Source organism: Tiliqua scincoides, chromosome 3 (assembly GCF_035046505.1).
Source record: "Tiliqua scincoides isolate rTilSci1 chromosome 3, rTilSci1.hap2, whole genome shotgun sequence".
Taxonomy (NCBI): Eukaryota; Metazoa; Chordata; class Lepidosauria; order Squamata; family Scincidae; genus Tiliqua; species Tiliqua scincoides.
Genome location: NC_089823.1, coordinates 61,040,900 through 61,056,560, shown reverse-complemented (window position 1 = coordinate 61,056,560; position 15,661 = coordinate 61,040,900). Strand labels below are relative to the sequence as shown.

The 15,661-nt window shown below is 45.5% G+C and overlaps 1 protein-coding gene across 1 annotated transcript; it reads left to right on the top strand.

Moving 5' to 3' along the window:
- The first annotated feature begins 11,625 nt into the window (after positions 1-11,625).
- KCNE1 (potassium voltage-gated channel subfamily E regulatory subunit 1) lies at positions 11,626-12,006 on the top strand. Its single transcript, XM_066622179.1, has one exon. The coding sequence runs from the start codon at positions 11,626-11,628 to the stop codon at positions 12,004-12,006; it is 381 nt and encodes a 126-aa protein (XP_066478276.1).
- The last annotated feature ends 3,655 nt before the right edge of the window (positions 12,007-15,661 follow it).

Genomic DNA, 15,661 nt, shown 5'->3' with positions numbered 1-15,661 from the left:
GGCACTGGAAAATTGGATAGGATTGGGCCCTGAGAGAGTTATTCACCCTGATTACTGGAAAGCTGTTCACCACTCTCTAAAAGTACATCATAGTTAATTTCCAGGGTGCAAGCTACTTTCACATGAATATGTCAATATTTTCCTAGAACAACTTAGCTTTCAGTGTTATAATTATATTAAAAAGTAAGAGCGATTATATGGGCAACACACAATGGATATACTTAGATGTGGTAGCAGCAGCATAGATATTTAGTTACGTGCTGGTGGAAATGCTGAGTGTTTTAAATAGAATTGATGCAAACTGCATTGAAATGGAGTAAAACCAATGTTAGTCTGCAGAATCTCCATACTATGGGTGTCTATCACAGTCTCCACTTGTCCGTTAAGTTATAGGTACACACAATTACGTATATGAAGAGTTCTCATGCAGCTTAAAGAAAAAGGTCCCTCAAGACACAAACAACATTTCCCCTGCTATGATCAGTCATTAAAAGTGTCACTGGTACCAAGAATATACTATAATACAGACCTGGGGCATGAACACAAGGGCATTCTGGTGTGTGTGCAGGCGTGCATGATGTGATGTTGGGGAACTAATTCAAAGCTAAACACAATTTTTGAATGAAATTCCTTCCACCCAGGAAACCACAAATGAAACTATATTCTTCATGCTGTGCACCAAATCCAGCCTCAACAATCAAAGGTCAAACCAACCACTCCATTATCACTTTGCCCACCCCACCCAGGCACACATGCAGTTCACTGTGGGGGGACCCAAAGCTTTAGTAGAAGTTGAGGTGAGCCTGGGTTAACTCTGCTTCAGTTTATTAGAATTGCTTCCAGTACAGAACTTATTTTAGCTTCCTCTTGTAACAAACATCTTTCTTATTCTGTTTATATCCTTATGTGTATGCACATAGACAAGGACATGCCAACTGAGGATAATACTTCACATCATGCATCTGATGAAGTCGGGTCAGGCCCACAAGACTTTATGCCACAAGCACGTTGTTCCACCCAGGACTCTGTTATGTTTGCAGCAAACAGGCTAACACAACTATCCCACTCTCAGAAGGGACATACTAGAGTTCAGATTTTCTGGCATGCATTATAGTCTGAAATCTAAGTTATGGAAATAAGTGATATTTTATGTGTCCAGTAAGATTATTATAGACTGGAAGACATAAGCCCCTTTAAAATAAAGGCACCCATAAAATAAAAGGACATCGCACAAATCTAAGACTGAAAAGTCAACCTAAACTTAAGACTTTGGCACAAATCCTAACCAACTTTCTCATACTGGCACAGCTGTGCCAATGAGGCATGTGCTGCATCCTGCAGTTGGGTGGCAGTCACGGAGGCCCCCTCAAGGTAAGGCAATGTTTGTTCCCTTACCTCGGAGCTGCATTGTCCTTACCTCAGTGCTGGAAAGTTGGTTAGGATTGTGCCCATTGAATCTCTAAATTCCCATCCATAAAAATGAATGGGAATAATGCATGTATGGCAACAAGAGATGGGGACTTTCACCACATAACTACGATTGCCCCGTGGTCGTGCAAAACTGATATCATGAATCAACTGTCACAAATCACTTCCTCTCGTCAAAATAAGCAATTAACAAAGAATAGGTTTGCTTTTTCTTACACCAGTCACATTCAAATCCCAAGACTGCCCAAAGTATCTTTTCCCCATCACACTTTGGACACAACATCACTATGCTTAGGCCAGTCAAACCACGTGCAGGGCTAGTGCTATCTATCCACCCACATGCAGGGCCAGTGTCAACTAGGCAGCCAACTAGGCAGGGCCAGTGCCAACTAGCCACCTGGGGTCTAGGAGCACAGACCCCAGAGGGTTGCAGTACAGACCTTTGAGGGGCCCAGTTTTATACAGATGAGTTAAAAAAAAAAAAAAAACCCATGTAAAAAATGCAATTGACAATTTTTTATTTTATTTTAATACCATAAATGTGGTACGGCATACAATTAATTATAAAGTCTTATTAAAAAAATTCTATTTCAGTTAGCCTTGCCATAGGGCACAAAATATCCTGGCAACAGGCCTGCCCACATGCTCCAGTTCCTGCAGTTGCTGATCAAGCAATTAAGCCATGTGTGACCTAGACTGCTTGAATGTATTGAGACTGTCCTGAATGAGGGTGTCCTACAAAGACACATTATAATTCAATTCAAACAGGAGTCACTTGGATTTTTCCTACAAGGAAGAGAGCCAGACCTCCTTCCAACACTGATCCTCAGGAGACACAAGAACTTGCTCCACTCCAAGCTTGATTCCTCTTTTTCTTCACCCAGCCCACCATGCACTAGATGGACTTTTTGCCTTTTTTTTTTTTTTTTTAAAGTGCCTTGCATATTTATCCGATTAAACATTTGTTCACTGTATGGACTGGATATTTTAAAAAATGTGACCCATTTTTCAAAAAATTTGGGGAATAAATGGTTTAAAGGGAAATGGGGGGTGGCGGAATTGAGCTGCTTGATTCTGTGCCAGCTAAAGAGCCGCTGCAGAATCAAGTATTCTGTATTGGCAACCTTCAGTCTCAAAAGACTATGGTATTGCGCTCTGAAAGGTGGTTCTGGCACAGCGTCTAGTGTGGCTGAAAAGGCCAATCCGGGAATGACAATCCCTTCCACACCGGGAGCAAGTGCAGTCTGTCCCTGGTCTGTCTCCCTGGCTATGGGCCTTCCTTCTTTGCCTCTTAGCCTCAGACTGTTGGCAAAGTGTCTCTTCAAACTGGGAAAGGCCATGCTGCACAGACTGCCTCCAAGCGGGCCGCTCAGAGGCCAGGGTTTCCCACTTGTTGAGGTCCATCCCTAAGGCCTTCAGATTCCTCTTGCAGATGTCCTTGTATCGCAGCTGTGGTCTACCTGTAGGGCGCTTTCCTTGCACGAGTTCTCCATAGAGGAGATCCTTTGGGATCCGGCCATCATCCATTCTCACAACATGACCGAGCCAACGCAGGCATCTCTGTTTCAGCAGTGAATACATGCTAGGGATTCCAGCACGTTCCAGGACTGTGTTGTTTGGAACTTTGTCCTGCCAGGTGATGCCGAGGATGCGTCGGAGGCAGCGCATGTGGAAAGCGCTCAGTTTCCTCTCCTGTTGTGAGCGAAGAGTCCATGACTCGCTGCAGTACAGAAGTGTACTCAGGATGCAAGCTCTGTAGACCTGGATCTTGGTATGTTCCGTCAGCTTCTTGTTGGACCAGACTCTCTTTGTGAGTCTGGAAAACGTGGTAGCTGCTTTACCGATGCGCTTGTTTAGCTCAGTATCGAGAGAAAGAGTGTCGGAGATCATTGAGCCAAGGTACAAAAAGTCATGGACAACCTCCAGTTCATGCTCAGAGATTGTATTGCAGGGAGGTGAGTCCACATCCTGAACCATGACCTGTGTTTTCTTCAGGCTGATTGTCAGTCCAAAATCTTGGCAGGCCTTGCTAAAACGATCCATGAGCTGCTGGAGATCTTTGGCAGAGTGGGTAGTGACAGCTGCATCGTCGGCAAAGAGGAAGTCACGCAGACATTTCAGCTGGACTTTGGATTTTGCTCTCAGTCTGGAGAGGTTGAAGAGCTTTCCGTCTGATCTGGTCCGGAGATAGATGCCTTCTGTTGCAGTTCCAAAGGCCTGCTTCAGCAGGACAGCGAAGAAAATCCCAAACAAGGTTGGCGCAAGAACACAGCCCTGCTTTACTCCGCTTCGGATGTCAAAAGGGTCTGATGTGGAGCCATCGAAGACAACAGTGCCCTTCATGTCCTTGTGGAAAGATCTGATGATGCTGAGGAGCCTGGGTGGACACCCGATCTTGGGGAGAATCTTGAAGAGGCCGTCTCTGCTGACCAGGTCGAAAGCCTTTGTGAGATCTATGAAGGCTATAAAGAGTGGCTGTCGTTGTTCCCTGCATTTTTCCTGCAGTTGCCTAAGGGAGAATACCATATCAGTGGTGGACCTGTTGGCTCGGAATCCACACTGCGATTCTGGATAGACGCTCTCTGCAAGTACCTGGAGCCTCTTTAGTGCAACTCGGGCAAACAGCTTTCCTACTATGCTAAGGAGAGAGATGCCGCGGTAGTTGTTGCAGTCACCCCTGTCACCTTTGTTCTTGTACAGCGTGATGATGTTTGCATCCCTCATGTCTTGAGGTACTCCACCTTCTCTCCAGCAGAGACAGAGGATTTCATGCAGCTCAGTGACGATGATCTCTTTGCAGCATTTTAGGACTTCAGCAGGGATGCTGTCTTTTCCAGGTGCCTTGCCAAAGGCAAGGGAGTCCAGGGCCACGTGAAGTTCTTCTAGGGTTGGTTCACTGTCAAGCTCTTCCAGCACAGGCAGGCACTCAATGTTGTTCAGCGCTTCTTCGGTGACTACATTTTCTCTGGAATATAGCTCAGAGTAGTGCTGCACCCAGCGTTCCATCTGCTGCGCCCGATCCTGGATGACCTCGCCTGTGGCAGACTTCAGAGGGGCAATTTTCCTCTGTGTTGGACCTAGGGCCTGCTTGATACCGTCATACATCCCCTTGATGTTGCCCGTGTCAGCTGCTATCTGTATCTCGGAACAGAGCTGGAGCCAGTAGTCGTTAGCACATCTCCTGGCAGTCTGTTGGACTTTGCTGCGAGCAGTTCGGAGGACCTGCAGGTTGCGCTCACTGGGACAGGCCTTGTATGCTGCTTGAGCTCTCCTCTTTTCCTGAATGACTGGTGTCAACTCCTCAGAGTGGGCTTCAAACCAGTCTGCCGCCTTGTTGGTCTTCTTGCCGAATATGGACAAGGTGGTGTTGTAAACGGTATTCTTGAAATGTTCCCATCTGTTGGATGCGTTTGCGTCAGCCGGGCCTGGAAGAGATTTCTCAAGTGCTTGTGCAAATTCCTCCACTTTTCTCTGATCCCGGGTCTTGCTGGTATCAATGCAAGGTCTTCCTTCCTTTTTCGTGTGATACAGTCGCTTTGTTTGCAGTTTCACTCTGCTGCACACCAGAGAGTGGTCAGTGTCGCAGGCAGCACCATGATAACTGCGTGTGATCTTGATGCTGGGAAGGCTGGAGCGTCTGGTGAGGATCAGGTCGAGCTGGTGCCAGTGCTTTGATCTTGGATGTCTCCAAGAGACTCTATGTTGGGGCTTTGTGTTGAAGAACGTGTTGCTGACACAGAGACCGTGATGACAGCAAAACTCTAGCAGGCATTGGCCATTTTCGTTCATCCTCCCAGTGCCAAACTGACCTAAGCAAGTGGGCCATGAACTGTTATCAGCACCAACTCTAGCACTGAAATCGCCGAGGATGAACAATGGCTCTTTTACGGGGATCTTCTTGATAGTGGTGGCCAGGTCATCATAGAATTTGTCTTTGGCTTCTGCTGGAGACGACAGAGTTGGTGCATAAGCACTGATGAGAGTGACAGGTCCTGCTGATGACTGGAGCTGCAGGGACAAAATTCTTTCACTTCCCACAGTAGGTGGGATGATGGATTTCAGCAGGGTATTTCTGACTGCAAAGCCAACGCCATGTTCCCTGGTTTCGTTTGGTGGTTTTCCCTGCCAGAAAAATGAGAAATTTCTCTACTTGACAGATCCGGAATCTGGCAGCCTAGTCTCTTGAAGGGCGACGATGTCCATCTGCAGTCTGCTCAGCTCCATGTCGATGACAGCTGTTTTGCGTGCGTCGTCTATTTCTTGCAGGTCATCAGAGAAGCCAGGTGTCATTGTCCTAACATTCCAGGTGCCCAGCTTTAGGGCAGTAGTTTTCTGTTTTCTGTTGCATGGTGCAGAGTTGTCGATCCGCTTGTCGGTTTTCACCCTAAACCCCACGCACCCCATGAGGTTAACGGACCGTGGCGAGGCAACACCTTACTGGCTGGGGACTGCCCAGCTTAAGGCGGGCGGTAGCTGCCCAATGAGATGCAATGATCTCTCCCACCGTCGGAAGCAGCCCCTGGCGTCACGCTCTACGCCAATCGAGCGAAGACTTATAACCGGTAACTGCTGCTTCCCGTGTTGTGCCGACGCCGTATGGCGAAGTTGGAGTGTCCTCTCCAGTTGCAGAATCAAGTAGTCCCATTGCAAATGTCCCCTTCTGGTGGACAGAAGGTGGCTGCCTGGTTGTCCTTAGGATGCTGTGGCAGCCATTTTTGGCATGCACTGGGCAGCTCAGGATTCGGCTCTAAGTTCTGAAAAATCTTCCAAAGTGGCACAGGGGAACTGGTATTCAAAAGTGAAATACAAAGAAAATTACAAGAGCCTGTTGCACAAGCTGATCTTGTTGCAAATCTCTACGTTATGTCCATAGGCAGGTGTCATACTGGCACTGTTGAGGAAGACAGGAGTACTGTTAGTGTAGGGATGCAATACAACAACTGTTCTTTAATCAGGGGCCATTTGAAGCATACTCATCTGTGGCTCTCTTACAGTAGCAAATGCACTATGAAGGCACAGCTTTAAGGTACTCTCAAATATCAGTTATCTCCAAACATCACAGTGCTTTTGTAAGTGTCCATTACACCGAGATGCCTGCATCCCAGATGCTTGCACACAAGACATCCATGCTATCTAATAATGGAAGTTCCAAAGACTTGGATAACAGGTATCTATTTGCTTCTGAGTTGTGGAGCTACCTTTGCTGAGGAAGCTAATGACTAGAAACATCTAGCTCATACTGCATACATATTGAGATGGTAAGCATCTCCAGTGGTGTTCCCACAGGGGAGGAAAAGCGATAAGTTTTTCAAGTGACTGAACACCTGTGTAAAGCAGCCCCTCCCTCCTGCCTTCAGAGCCATTCAGTTGCTCTCACTGCCCCAATGGCTCTCAAGGAGAAGAGGAGGGGCTGCTTTACACAGGCATTCAGGCACCTGAAAAACTTAGTGCTTTGCCCCTCCCTCCAGGAATGCCACTGAGTATCTCTTTCCCAAGGACTATATCAGTGATTTTCAACCTTTTGCATCTCATGGCACACTGACAAGGCACTAAAATGGTCAAGGCACACCATCAGGTTTTTGATAATTGACAAGGCACACCATGCTGCCAGTGGGGGCTCACATCTCCCATTGGCCCTATTAATAAATGACCTTCCCCCAAATTCCTGTGGCACACCTGTAGACCACTTGTGGCACACCAGTGTGCCACAGCACAGTGGTTGAAAATGGCTGGACTATATACTCATCACTCCTGCTGGCGTATGCATAAAGTACATACAATGTCCTAAATGGAAACAGTGTAGAAGTTCTAACACATACAAAACAATTCTTACATTTTAAGGTTAGAAGGCATGGTCTTCCAAATTTTTGCACTTAAGATAAGGGACCCAATCCAGTACAGCAGCAACTATGATTAAGTGCATTGAAATCAATAGTCTTAAGTGCACTTAACTCTGTGTTGGAGTTAAGTGCTCTGAAGACAAATTGATTTCAGTTTTCACTGAAATTGATTTCACACTCACCAAGGAACTGGATTGTGGTCCTTTCCTGGAATGCAAAGGATACAAACTGTAAAGGCATGGCTGGCCCAGTCATGAAGCCAGTGGCATAGCTAAGGGGATGCAGGGGATAGCAGTTGCACCAGGCATTAGGCTTTAGGGGGGCAACAAGCTAAACTTGACACTAGTGACCAAAATTGTGAAAATCTTGGTTTGTATGAATAATACCATCATGTTATATCATTGGAAAGGTAATTTAATGCAGAATGCAATGAAACAAACTGCACTGGAATATCTGTATTTTATCAAAAGTTATGGCCAATTAACCAGAAAATGAAAACACAACTGTCTTGTGGAACAAAAAGTGGATTTATTTAACTCCACACTGACCTATGAGATTGATTGTTCTGAGTGTCAACAAGATGTTGTTATGTTACAGTATGGAACCAATAACTTTTTATTTATTTCCTTAATTAAATTTGATTTTATCATGTGGGGGGGGCGGGCTACAAAATCTTCTTTGAACCCGGGTAGCAGATAGATGCTAAGCCACTGACTGGGGGGAGGCAGCAGACCAAGTGGGTGGTGAGCAGTTGGGCGGAGGAGGTGGGTTCCTCCCAATTTTCACTTTTTAAAAAGCCCAGGTGTGATGTCACTTCCGGTTGTGACATCACTTCCGGGGCAACATTTTGAGCCTGGTACCAGGTTACATGATCATTAGCTATGCCACTGCATGAAGCCACATGATGCATCAGGGAAAGTGGTGGAAGGAGATGCTGATTACAAAGCACCAAATAACAGGTGATTTGGAGCCCACTCCCACCCTTTAGTTTACTTACCAGGAATGCAATTCACAGTTTGCCTAGTCCATGCTGCTTCTGTTTGACATAGCAGAAAAGTTCTTCCATTTAAAAAAGAGATTGGGTGGACTAGGCAGGCTGCCAAACACACTTCTGGTAAGTAAAGGGATGAGGATGCGCACGCACAGAGGCAGCATTGGAGGGGACTGAGGTGGTGCAGGCGCATGCCGCCTCAGGTGCCAGGAAGTCTTGGTCCACTCCTGTGTAGAGGGCAAATTACAGCATAAGCCAATGCATGTCTACTCAGAAGTAAGTCCCATTGTGTTCAAAGGGGCTTACTCCAAGGAAAGTGTGTATACAATTGCAGCCTAACAGTCCAATCATCTCCACTGGTTTCTGCTGGTGGAATACACATTCCGCCAATGGAGCCAGGAGAATCCAGGCAGAAGTGCCAGAAGTCATGTGAAGGTGTTGAGCACAAGCCCACCAGTGCCTCTGTCTGGTGAGGCCTCTGACAGTGTGAGGTGACTTCTGGTGGGGGCAGGTGGGAGGGACAGGGATAGGTGTGAGAGGATCAGAGTGTTTTGGAGCAGGGAGTGAGGAGGAACTGAGGAGGCAAAGCGGAATGGATCCAGCTGCAAAGGCACATGTCCTCCATTCCTGATCCCCTTCATTTCAAACTTCCCCACCCCTTTCTTCTCCTTGGTGGAGAAGTCTAAGGAGATGGAGATGTCTAAGGAAACCCATTGCCACCCTGGCACCATATCAGGGGTAAGTAGAAAAACTTACCTCCTGCAGGCCATCCAAATGTCCCCCCACCATAGGATGTAGCTTCGGCCTTTTTGGTATTCATGCATCAGCTCTAGTGTCAGAGGATAGTATTAGGATGCAAGTATTCAACACCTAACACTAACAAATTTAAATAAAGAAATGTATATCTACTCTGTGTTACCATAAGTACAGGCACATGAAGACCAATCAGCTTACAACTTATACCATCTCCCCACCACCACCACAGAAATATCACCTTGAATGACAATACCTGCTTTCACAAAAGATGCAGCTTGAGGAGGAATTTTCTAGAAAAGTGATATATGATAATAAAAGTATGCCGATGTCAGTATGCTTGGATGTATGTGATTGTGCTCATTTGCTGATAAGGAGTCACCATCTAGAATACATAACATTCCTGCTAAGCTTTGTGTGACCCTCTTGACCAGAGTATATAGGGTCAGTTTAAAAAAAAATGCCAGAACAATTCCCTTTTGCTGTATGTAAATGACTTTTTCCTCTTTTCATTTCATGCGGTAAAGAGGCCTTGTGAAAAAGCACATTCATAACGTAAAGCAATTTTGTGAAAGCACTCCAGTGGGATAAGACTACTCTTTCAAGCTACTGGCAGTCTTTCGATGTCAGAGTGCTTTCACAAGGTCATTTTATTAAGTGAATACTAAGGGCAGAACCAGCCATTAAATGTAGCTCTGTGATTCTTTTTTTTTCAGACAGTGTATGCTATTCAATGCAACCACTTTGAACTGGAAGACCGGCTTGGGAGGAGGGAGGAATGACCTTTTAACCCTTTCTCCTCACACAGATAATTAAATATCAGTATCAAAGTATGATATTCAAAATTCCTCCTGGTTGTGGAAAATTTACCCCCAGCAAATTTACCCTCACTGTGGAAAAAATGCATGGGTGATTTTCAGTGGAAAAATATAAAGAGGGGAAAAGGGTTAAAAAGCCCCTCTCCCTGGAAGATCCAGGTTAAATCCCTGCTTAGCCAAGAAGCTTTCCAGGTTACTTTGGGCCAATCACTATCTCTCAATCTCACCTACCTCACAGGACTGTTGTGAAGACAAAAGGAAGGAAGGAACTATGTACACCCCAAGGTCCTTGGAAGAAGGGTGGTTTAAAAAAAATGTGAACAATATATAAGATAAATATTTTATCCCCCTGATTGACTATACTAACAATTCATTGCATTGGCAGGCTCACTACTAAAAATCAAGGAGCTGGGTGGCTGAAACACCATTAATCTCAAAAAACAGCCAACGGAAAAGTGTGAATCAGGCTACAGTGGGGAGAGGCTTCTCAAAGTAAGTATCTGTAGGGCATGTGCCTCCACATAGACAGTCCAAGGTCAATTTCCTTCTTAACTTAAGAGGATTTCAGGTGGGTCAGGGAAAACCTCCCTTTGAATCATTAGAGAGTTGCTGCAGCAAGTCACAGAAGTCATTAATTAGATGACTAGTCAACAATAGGGACTAGTCATCTGACCAATGTTATGTTTTATATTTCATTGGGGAAGCAGTTTGATTGAATAAGGAGACTTGTCAAGCCTGCAGGCTATATTCTAAGAATTCTGTGCAGGGCATTCTGTGTTGATGCATTCTTGTCTCTTCTGAAAAGGGTCTACTATAAGCAGTAATCTTAGCTATTGTTATACATGGAGTGTCTTTCAATACACTCCACTAGGCATGGTATTTAATTTGCAGAAGCTTCACTAGGATTTGCATCATCTGATGTGAGAGCTCATTGTATCACCCCATGATGGACCTGCTCTTGTACCAGACCTTATAGAATAAATTACAATAACATATGCATGGCCTAAATCCAGTGGCACTGGTGTAACTCTCATTAACTTATTTATTTTAACATATAACAGTATAGGTCACCCAACAAATCAGTAACACACACACACACACACAAAACCACCAGTGGCCGACTTGATGACACTCACACAACTGAATAAGAGTTCTAGCATTCACACTGATGCATGGAAATGAGAGCCGGCTCATACTAATATTTCATTGGCTCTCAGAGACAATCTGTCTCATTGATCAGTTTTGAATTAACCCAATTCTGCCCGGCCCACAGGTGTACACATTTGGTCCCTGTTGTGTATATGCAACAGTGGGCAGAAATAGCTTAAAGAAATCTACTTTTTATTACATGAGGCAGTTCTTTTTCTGGTTAACTGGCCATAACCTTTGATGGAATACAGATAATTCAACACAGTTTGTTTCATTACATTCTGCATGAAATTACCTTTCCAGTGATACAACATGATGATATTATTCATAAATATAAATTTTCTAAAAGGTTTCCACAATTTTGGTCAGTAGTGGTGTCACCCTCCTGAGGGTGTCACCCAGTGTGGTCTGCACCCCATGCATCCCCTAGTTATGCCACTGTTCATTTGGCCTATATTTCATGGGACTTCATTCCAAATAATGGGGTTTCCAGAAGATATTCCAACTTTCATCTTTTTGACAAGAGAACATCAGTCTGAGTATTATCTGAATATGTAATTTCCATGTCTTAATTTTTTTAAGTGTTTTTTTTTTAATCATTTTAGAAATCAGTGCTTAAGGAAGGAGTGACATTTCTCAGGAGTCAATGGAAGTGCCATCCAATGACACAGACATAAATACACTCCTTTCAAAACTGTTACAAGCCTATGTAGAGAAAACAAAGCACCCGACAGCTTCTCCGGTCAGAGATCCAAGTGACCACCTGGAAGTCGTGTATATTCTCCTGTTGCTTGGCTTCTTTGGCTTCTTCACATTGGGAGTCATGACCAGCTACATTCGCTCTAAAAAGCTTGAACATTCAGGGGATCCATTCAATGTATACATTGCCACAGACTTTTGGCATAAAAATCACAAGACCACCTTGAAAGCCAAACTGGTAGAAAACTATAAGTCTAGTTGCATATTTAAAAACCCGTGTGCAGTAGAAGAACCTACCAATCACATCCCTGAAGTGAAGCTGTCATAGCAAATAGACAGTTCAGCCAATGTGGTATTGAATTTTCCAAAAAGAGTGTATTCAGCATTTGCAATCCAATAGATTTTGGATATCTGTTCTGCAAAGATGATGCTGTTTATCTGACTGTATATGTTGAAGGAGACACATGGAAGCTATAATCTACTTCCACTAACATCTCTTCCAAGGAATGGCGGCAAAAGTGTGGATTGTCTAATTCGACAAAACATCGTTAAAACCAATAGAAAGGAGAGTTATAGCAGAGTTAACAAGCCAGAGTATGTGGTTTGGTTTCTCACAGTTTAGACATCTCCTGTCCAGCCAACTGTAAACATATTCCTGATTTATGAAGAAATATTGAGTTAGTTTAATGAAATGCTGGTCACATCATTTCCTTGAGAATTATAAACAAGCAATAATAAATTTCAAAGTAGGACTAGATTAACTAGATTAATGAAGAAATTCAATTTTTTTGTTGTATAGTCTTAATGGGGTGTGTCATTACAAGCTCCTGCACAACTAGTATCTTGCACTAGCACTCCTGCACTAATGTACCACTAGTCCACTGATGATTATTTCACAGAATGGAAGCTGTAGAAGATTTCCTTTCCAATTTTTGTGCTCTTTTCATTGCTTTAGTTTTTAAAGCTCTTTCCCATGAAACCATGCTTCACTTTCAAATCTAGTTTTTTCTTCTCTGAGCTGAATTTTCATATGATTGCTCTTTTGGTACCACTGCCCATCTCCCTTTGATTACCCAGTGTAGCTTAATGAAATGCTCTGTATCATTCTTGTGTATCATTCACCAACAATATGATATGCAGAAATCAGCAGACAAAGCTTTTAAAGGCATGGAGATGAGCATTATCACAGGCTAATGACTGAAAATCAAGCTGTTGTTAATTCACAGTCCTTGGTAGAACATTTGGTAAACTTATAGCAATCATAGATCCAACTCGTTTTCTTGTGATTGCAGTATGCCTTAATGCAAATCATTTTTTTCTTTACAAAATTAATAAAGTGTTTTCATCACAAACATGTGGCACATTTACGTTACACAAAATTGTACAACACAGCACAGCCATGTCAGATGTCAGGATTCCACTGGCTTGAGAGAGGATTGCTTGACTCCATGTGGTGTCCCAGGCCTCGCCTAGGTTCATTCATCTGGCAGCCTGTTTGCAACAACAACAAAGTCATTTTCACAGTCTCAAAACTCTCATGACTTTCTCGCTCCTCCTCCAACTTTAAATGGGGCAGGGCTCTCCCAATTTAAAAACAATTGGGGAACTTATGGCCTTGCAACTCTCCTGTTCTTGATGTGGGTATGGCCAGGACCTCCTGCAGAACCCATAAATGTGTTTAAACAGGCCAGTGCACAGGCAGTGCAATCCTAACTTGTGCTGGAACTGACAGACCAGTGGGCCTGCACTGTATCCAGCGCAAGTTTGGGGCTGAGTGCAGGCCAGCCTGGGGCAAGGGGAAATAATTTTCCTTATCCTGGGTAACACCGCAGCAGCCCCAATGGGGCTACTTGGATCCATGCCACCTATAAAGGTGGTGCAAATCCAAGCAGTCTCAGGCTAGTCCAGGAACAAGGTTATGATCCAGCAGAAGTGCCAGATCCTGGCCCTGCCTCGTGCTCCCTGCCCACCTGCCTCCCCCACCCTGGAACACCTCCTCCCTGCCCCTCAGACCACCACACCAGACCACCAAAAATCAGAAACTCATTTCGGGGCCCACGTTGGCGCGCGGAAGCTGGCACATGTCCTTGTGCTGGCCTCCCTGACTTGAATGGAGGCGCAAACATGCTTTATGGCACACTTATGACCCTCCTGGTCAGCGCAAGGGACTTGCGCCAGCAGGGCACTTCAAGATTGCATCCTAAATGAGGCTGAAACCACAGCATCTCTCATCTCTTCATTCACCAGTTCACCCTTTCCATTCCCAGTTTCTCATACCAGGGCCTGGAGCCAGGCTGAGGCCTGGTCACAAGATGGAATCTGGCGGGCCCCAGCAGGAGAATTGCTGCTGGCACAAAATGCAATGTGCTAAATCTATGTTTGTACAGCAGTGTAAGGTTGAACTGCCACATGAAGGAGAGTATGATTTCCTTCAGCTACCACTGCCAAGCTGACACATTCACCCTGCACACCTTCATTCAGCTATAGCAGGGGTGCCCAAACCCCGGCCCATGGACCACTTGCGGCCCGCTGCAGGTCCCCATCCGGCCCCCAGGGGGTCCCCCAGCTCCAATGGGCACTCAGCCCTCAGCCCACCAAGCGCTGGCCCCCCGTGCGAGCTCCACGCCTTGCTTTCCCTCGCTGCTGCTGAGCTCATTGGCAGCAAAGAAAAGTGCAGCGCGTGCGCAGGGCCTTTTATAGTGGGAAGGTAACATGAAACCTGCAGGTCTCATGTTACTTCCCACTATAAAAGGCCCTGCACGCTTGCTGGCTGGTTTCTTCATGCCTTGCCCATGGGCTGGGCTGGGCTGGGCTCCCTTCCCCTCCTGCAACCTGAGCCACAGCACTGCAGGAGAGAGAGAGAGATCCCCTGCAGAGGGGGGGAGAGGTCTCTCCCTGCCTTGCCCATGGGCTGGGCTCCCCTCCCCTCCTGCAACCTGAGCCAGGGGAGTGCAGGAGAGAGAGAGAGAGAGAGAGAGAGAGAGAGAGAGATCCAGCACAAGGGAGGGGAGCCCAGCCTAGCCCACAGCATGTCTCCACAGCATGTCTGCCAGGAAAGAAGGCAGGCAGGCAGGCAAGCAGCAGCAGCAGCACATGCCGCCCTAGCTAGCGAGGAAGGGTGGTTAGGTGGGCAGGCAGGTAGGCATGCAGCTAGGCAAGCAGGCAGGCAGCCCAAGCAAACGAGGGAGGGAAGGAGGAAGGGCGAGGGGGCAGGCGAGCAGGCGGGTGTATGTGTCTGAAAGTGTGGAAGAACCCCCCTCCATTTGTGTGTGTGAATGGAATCATAAACTGGCATGAAGATCCCTCCTTATTAGGGTGAATGGAGTCATAAACTGGCATAAAGATCCCCCCATTAGGGTGAACGGAATCATAAACTGGATTGAATTCATTCATTCATTTTCCATCTCTAATATATTCATTTATATAAATTTATTCAAATTTGAAATGTAAATTCTTTTTCCCCGCCCCCCCCCCCCCCCCGCACAGTGTCAGAGAGATGTTGTGGCTCTCCTGTCAAAAACCTTGAGCACCCCTGAGCTATAGGAACAGCCACAGAAGGAACACAGAGAGAGAGAGAGAGAGAGAGAGGCAAAAGCTTTGCATTCATTTTGTAACATAATATGGCACATTCAGTTCATTTCTTGTTTGTTACAGAAACAAATGACTATTTCAACTGCTGAGGAATGAAGCACTCACCTTTTCATTCCTTCATTTGCTTTTGTAGCTCCCATTCCTTATTGTTTCACATTCAGCAGGAGACCAAGCTACTTTTCTAAGGCTGCATGGGGGCAAAAGGTTGGTGTGGGTCAGAAAGCAATCCAGTTCTGAAAGCTCTTGGGGCAAGAGGCTCTTCAATTGTAGGTTGTTTCCTCTCATGGGTTTCAGCAGAACAATCTTGATCAAGGCTGTTAAGTTCTGGAGGCGAAGAGCAACTCTTGCCAGGGACTTCTGAGATAAAATTTCCCCCCTCAGACCAGCCATTT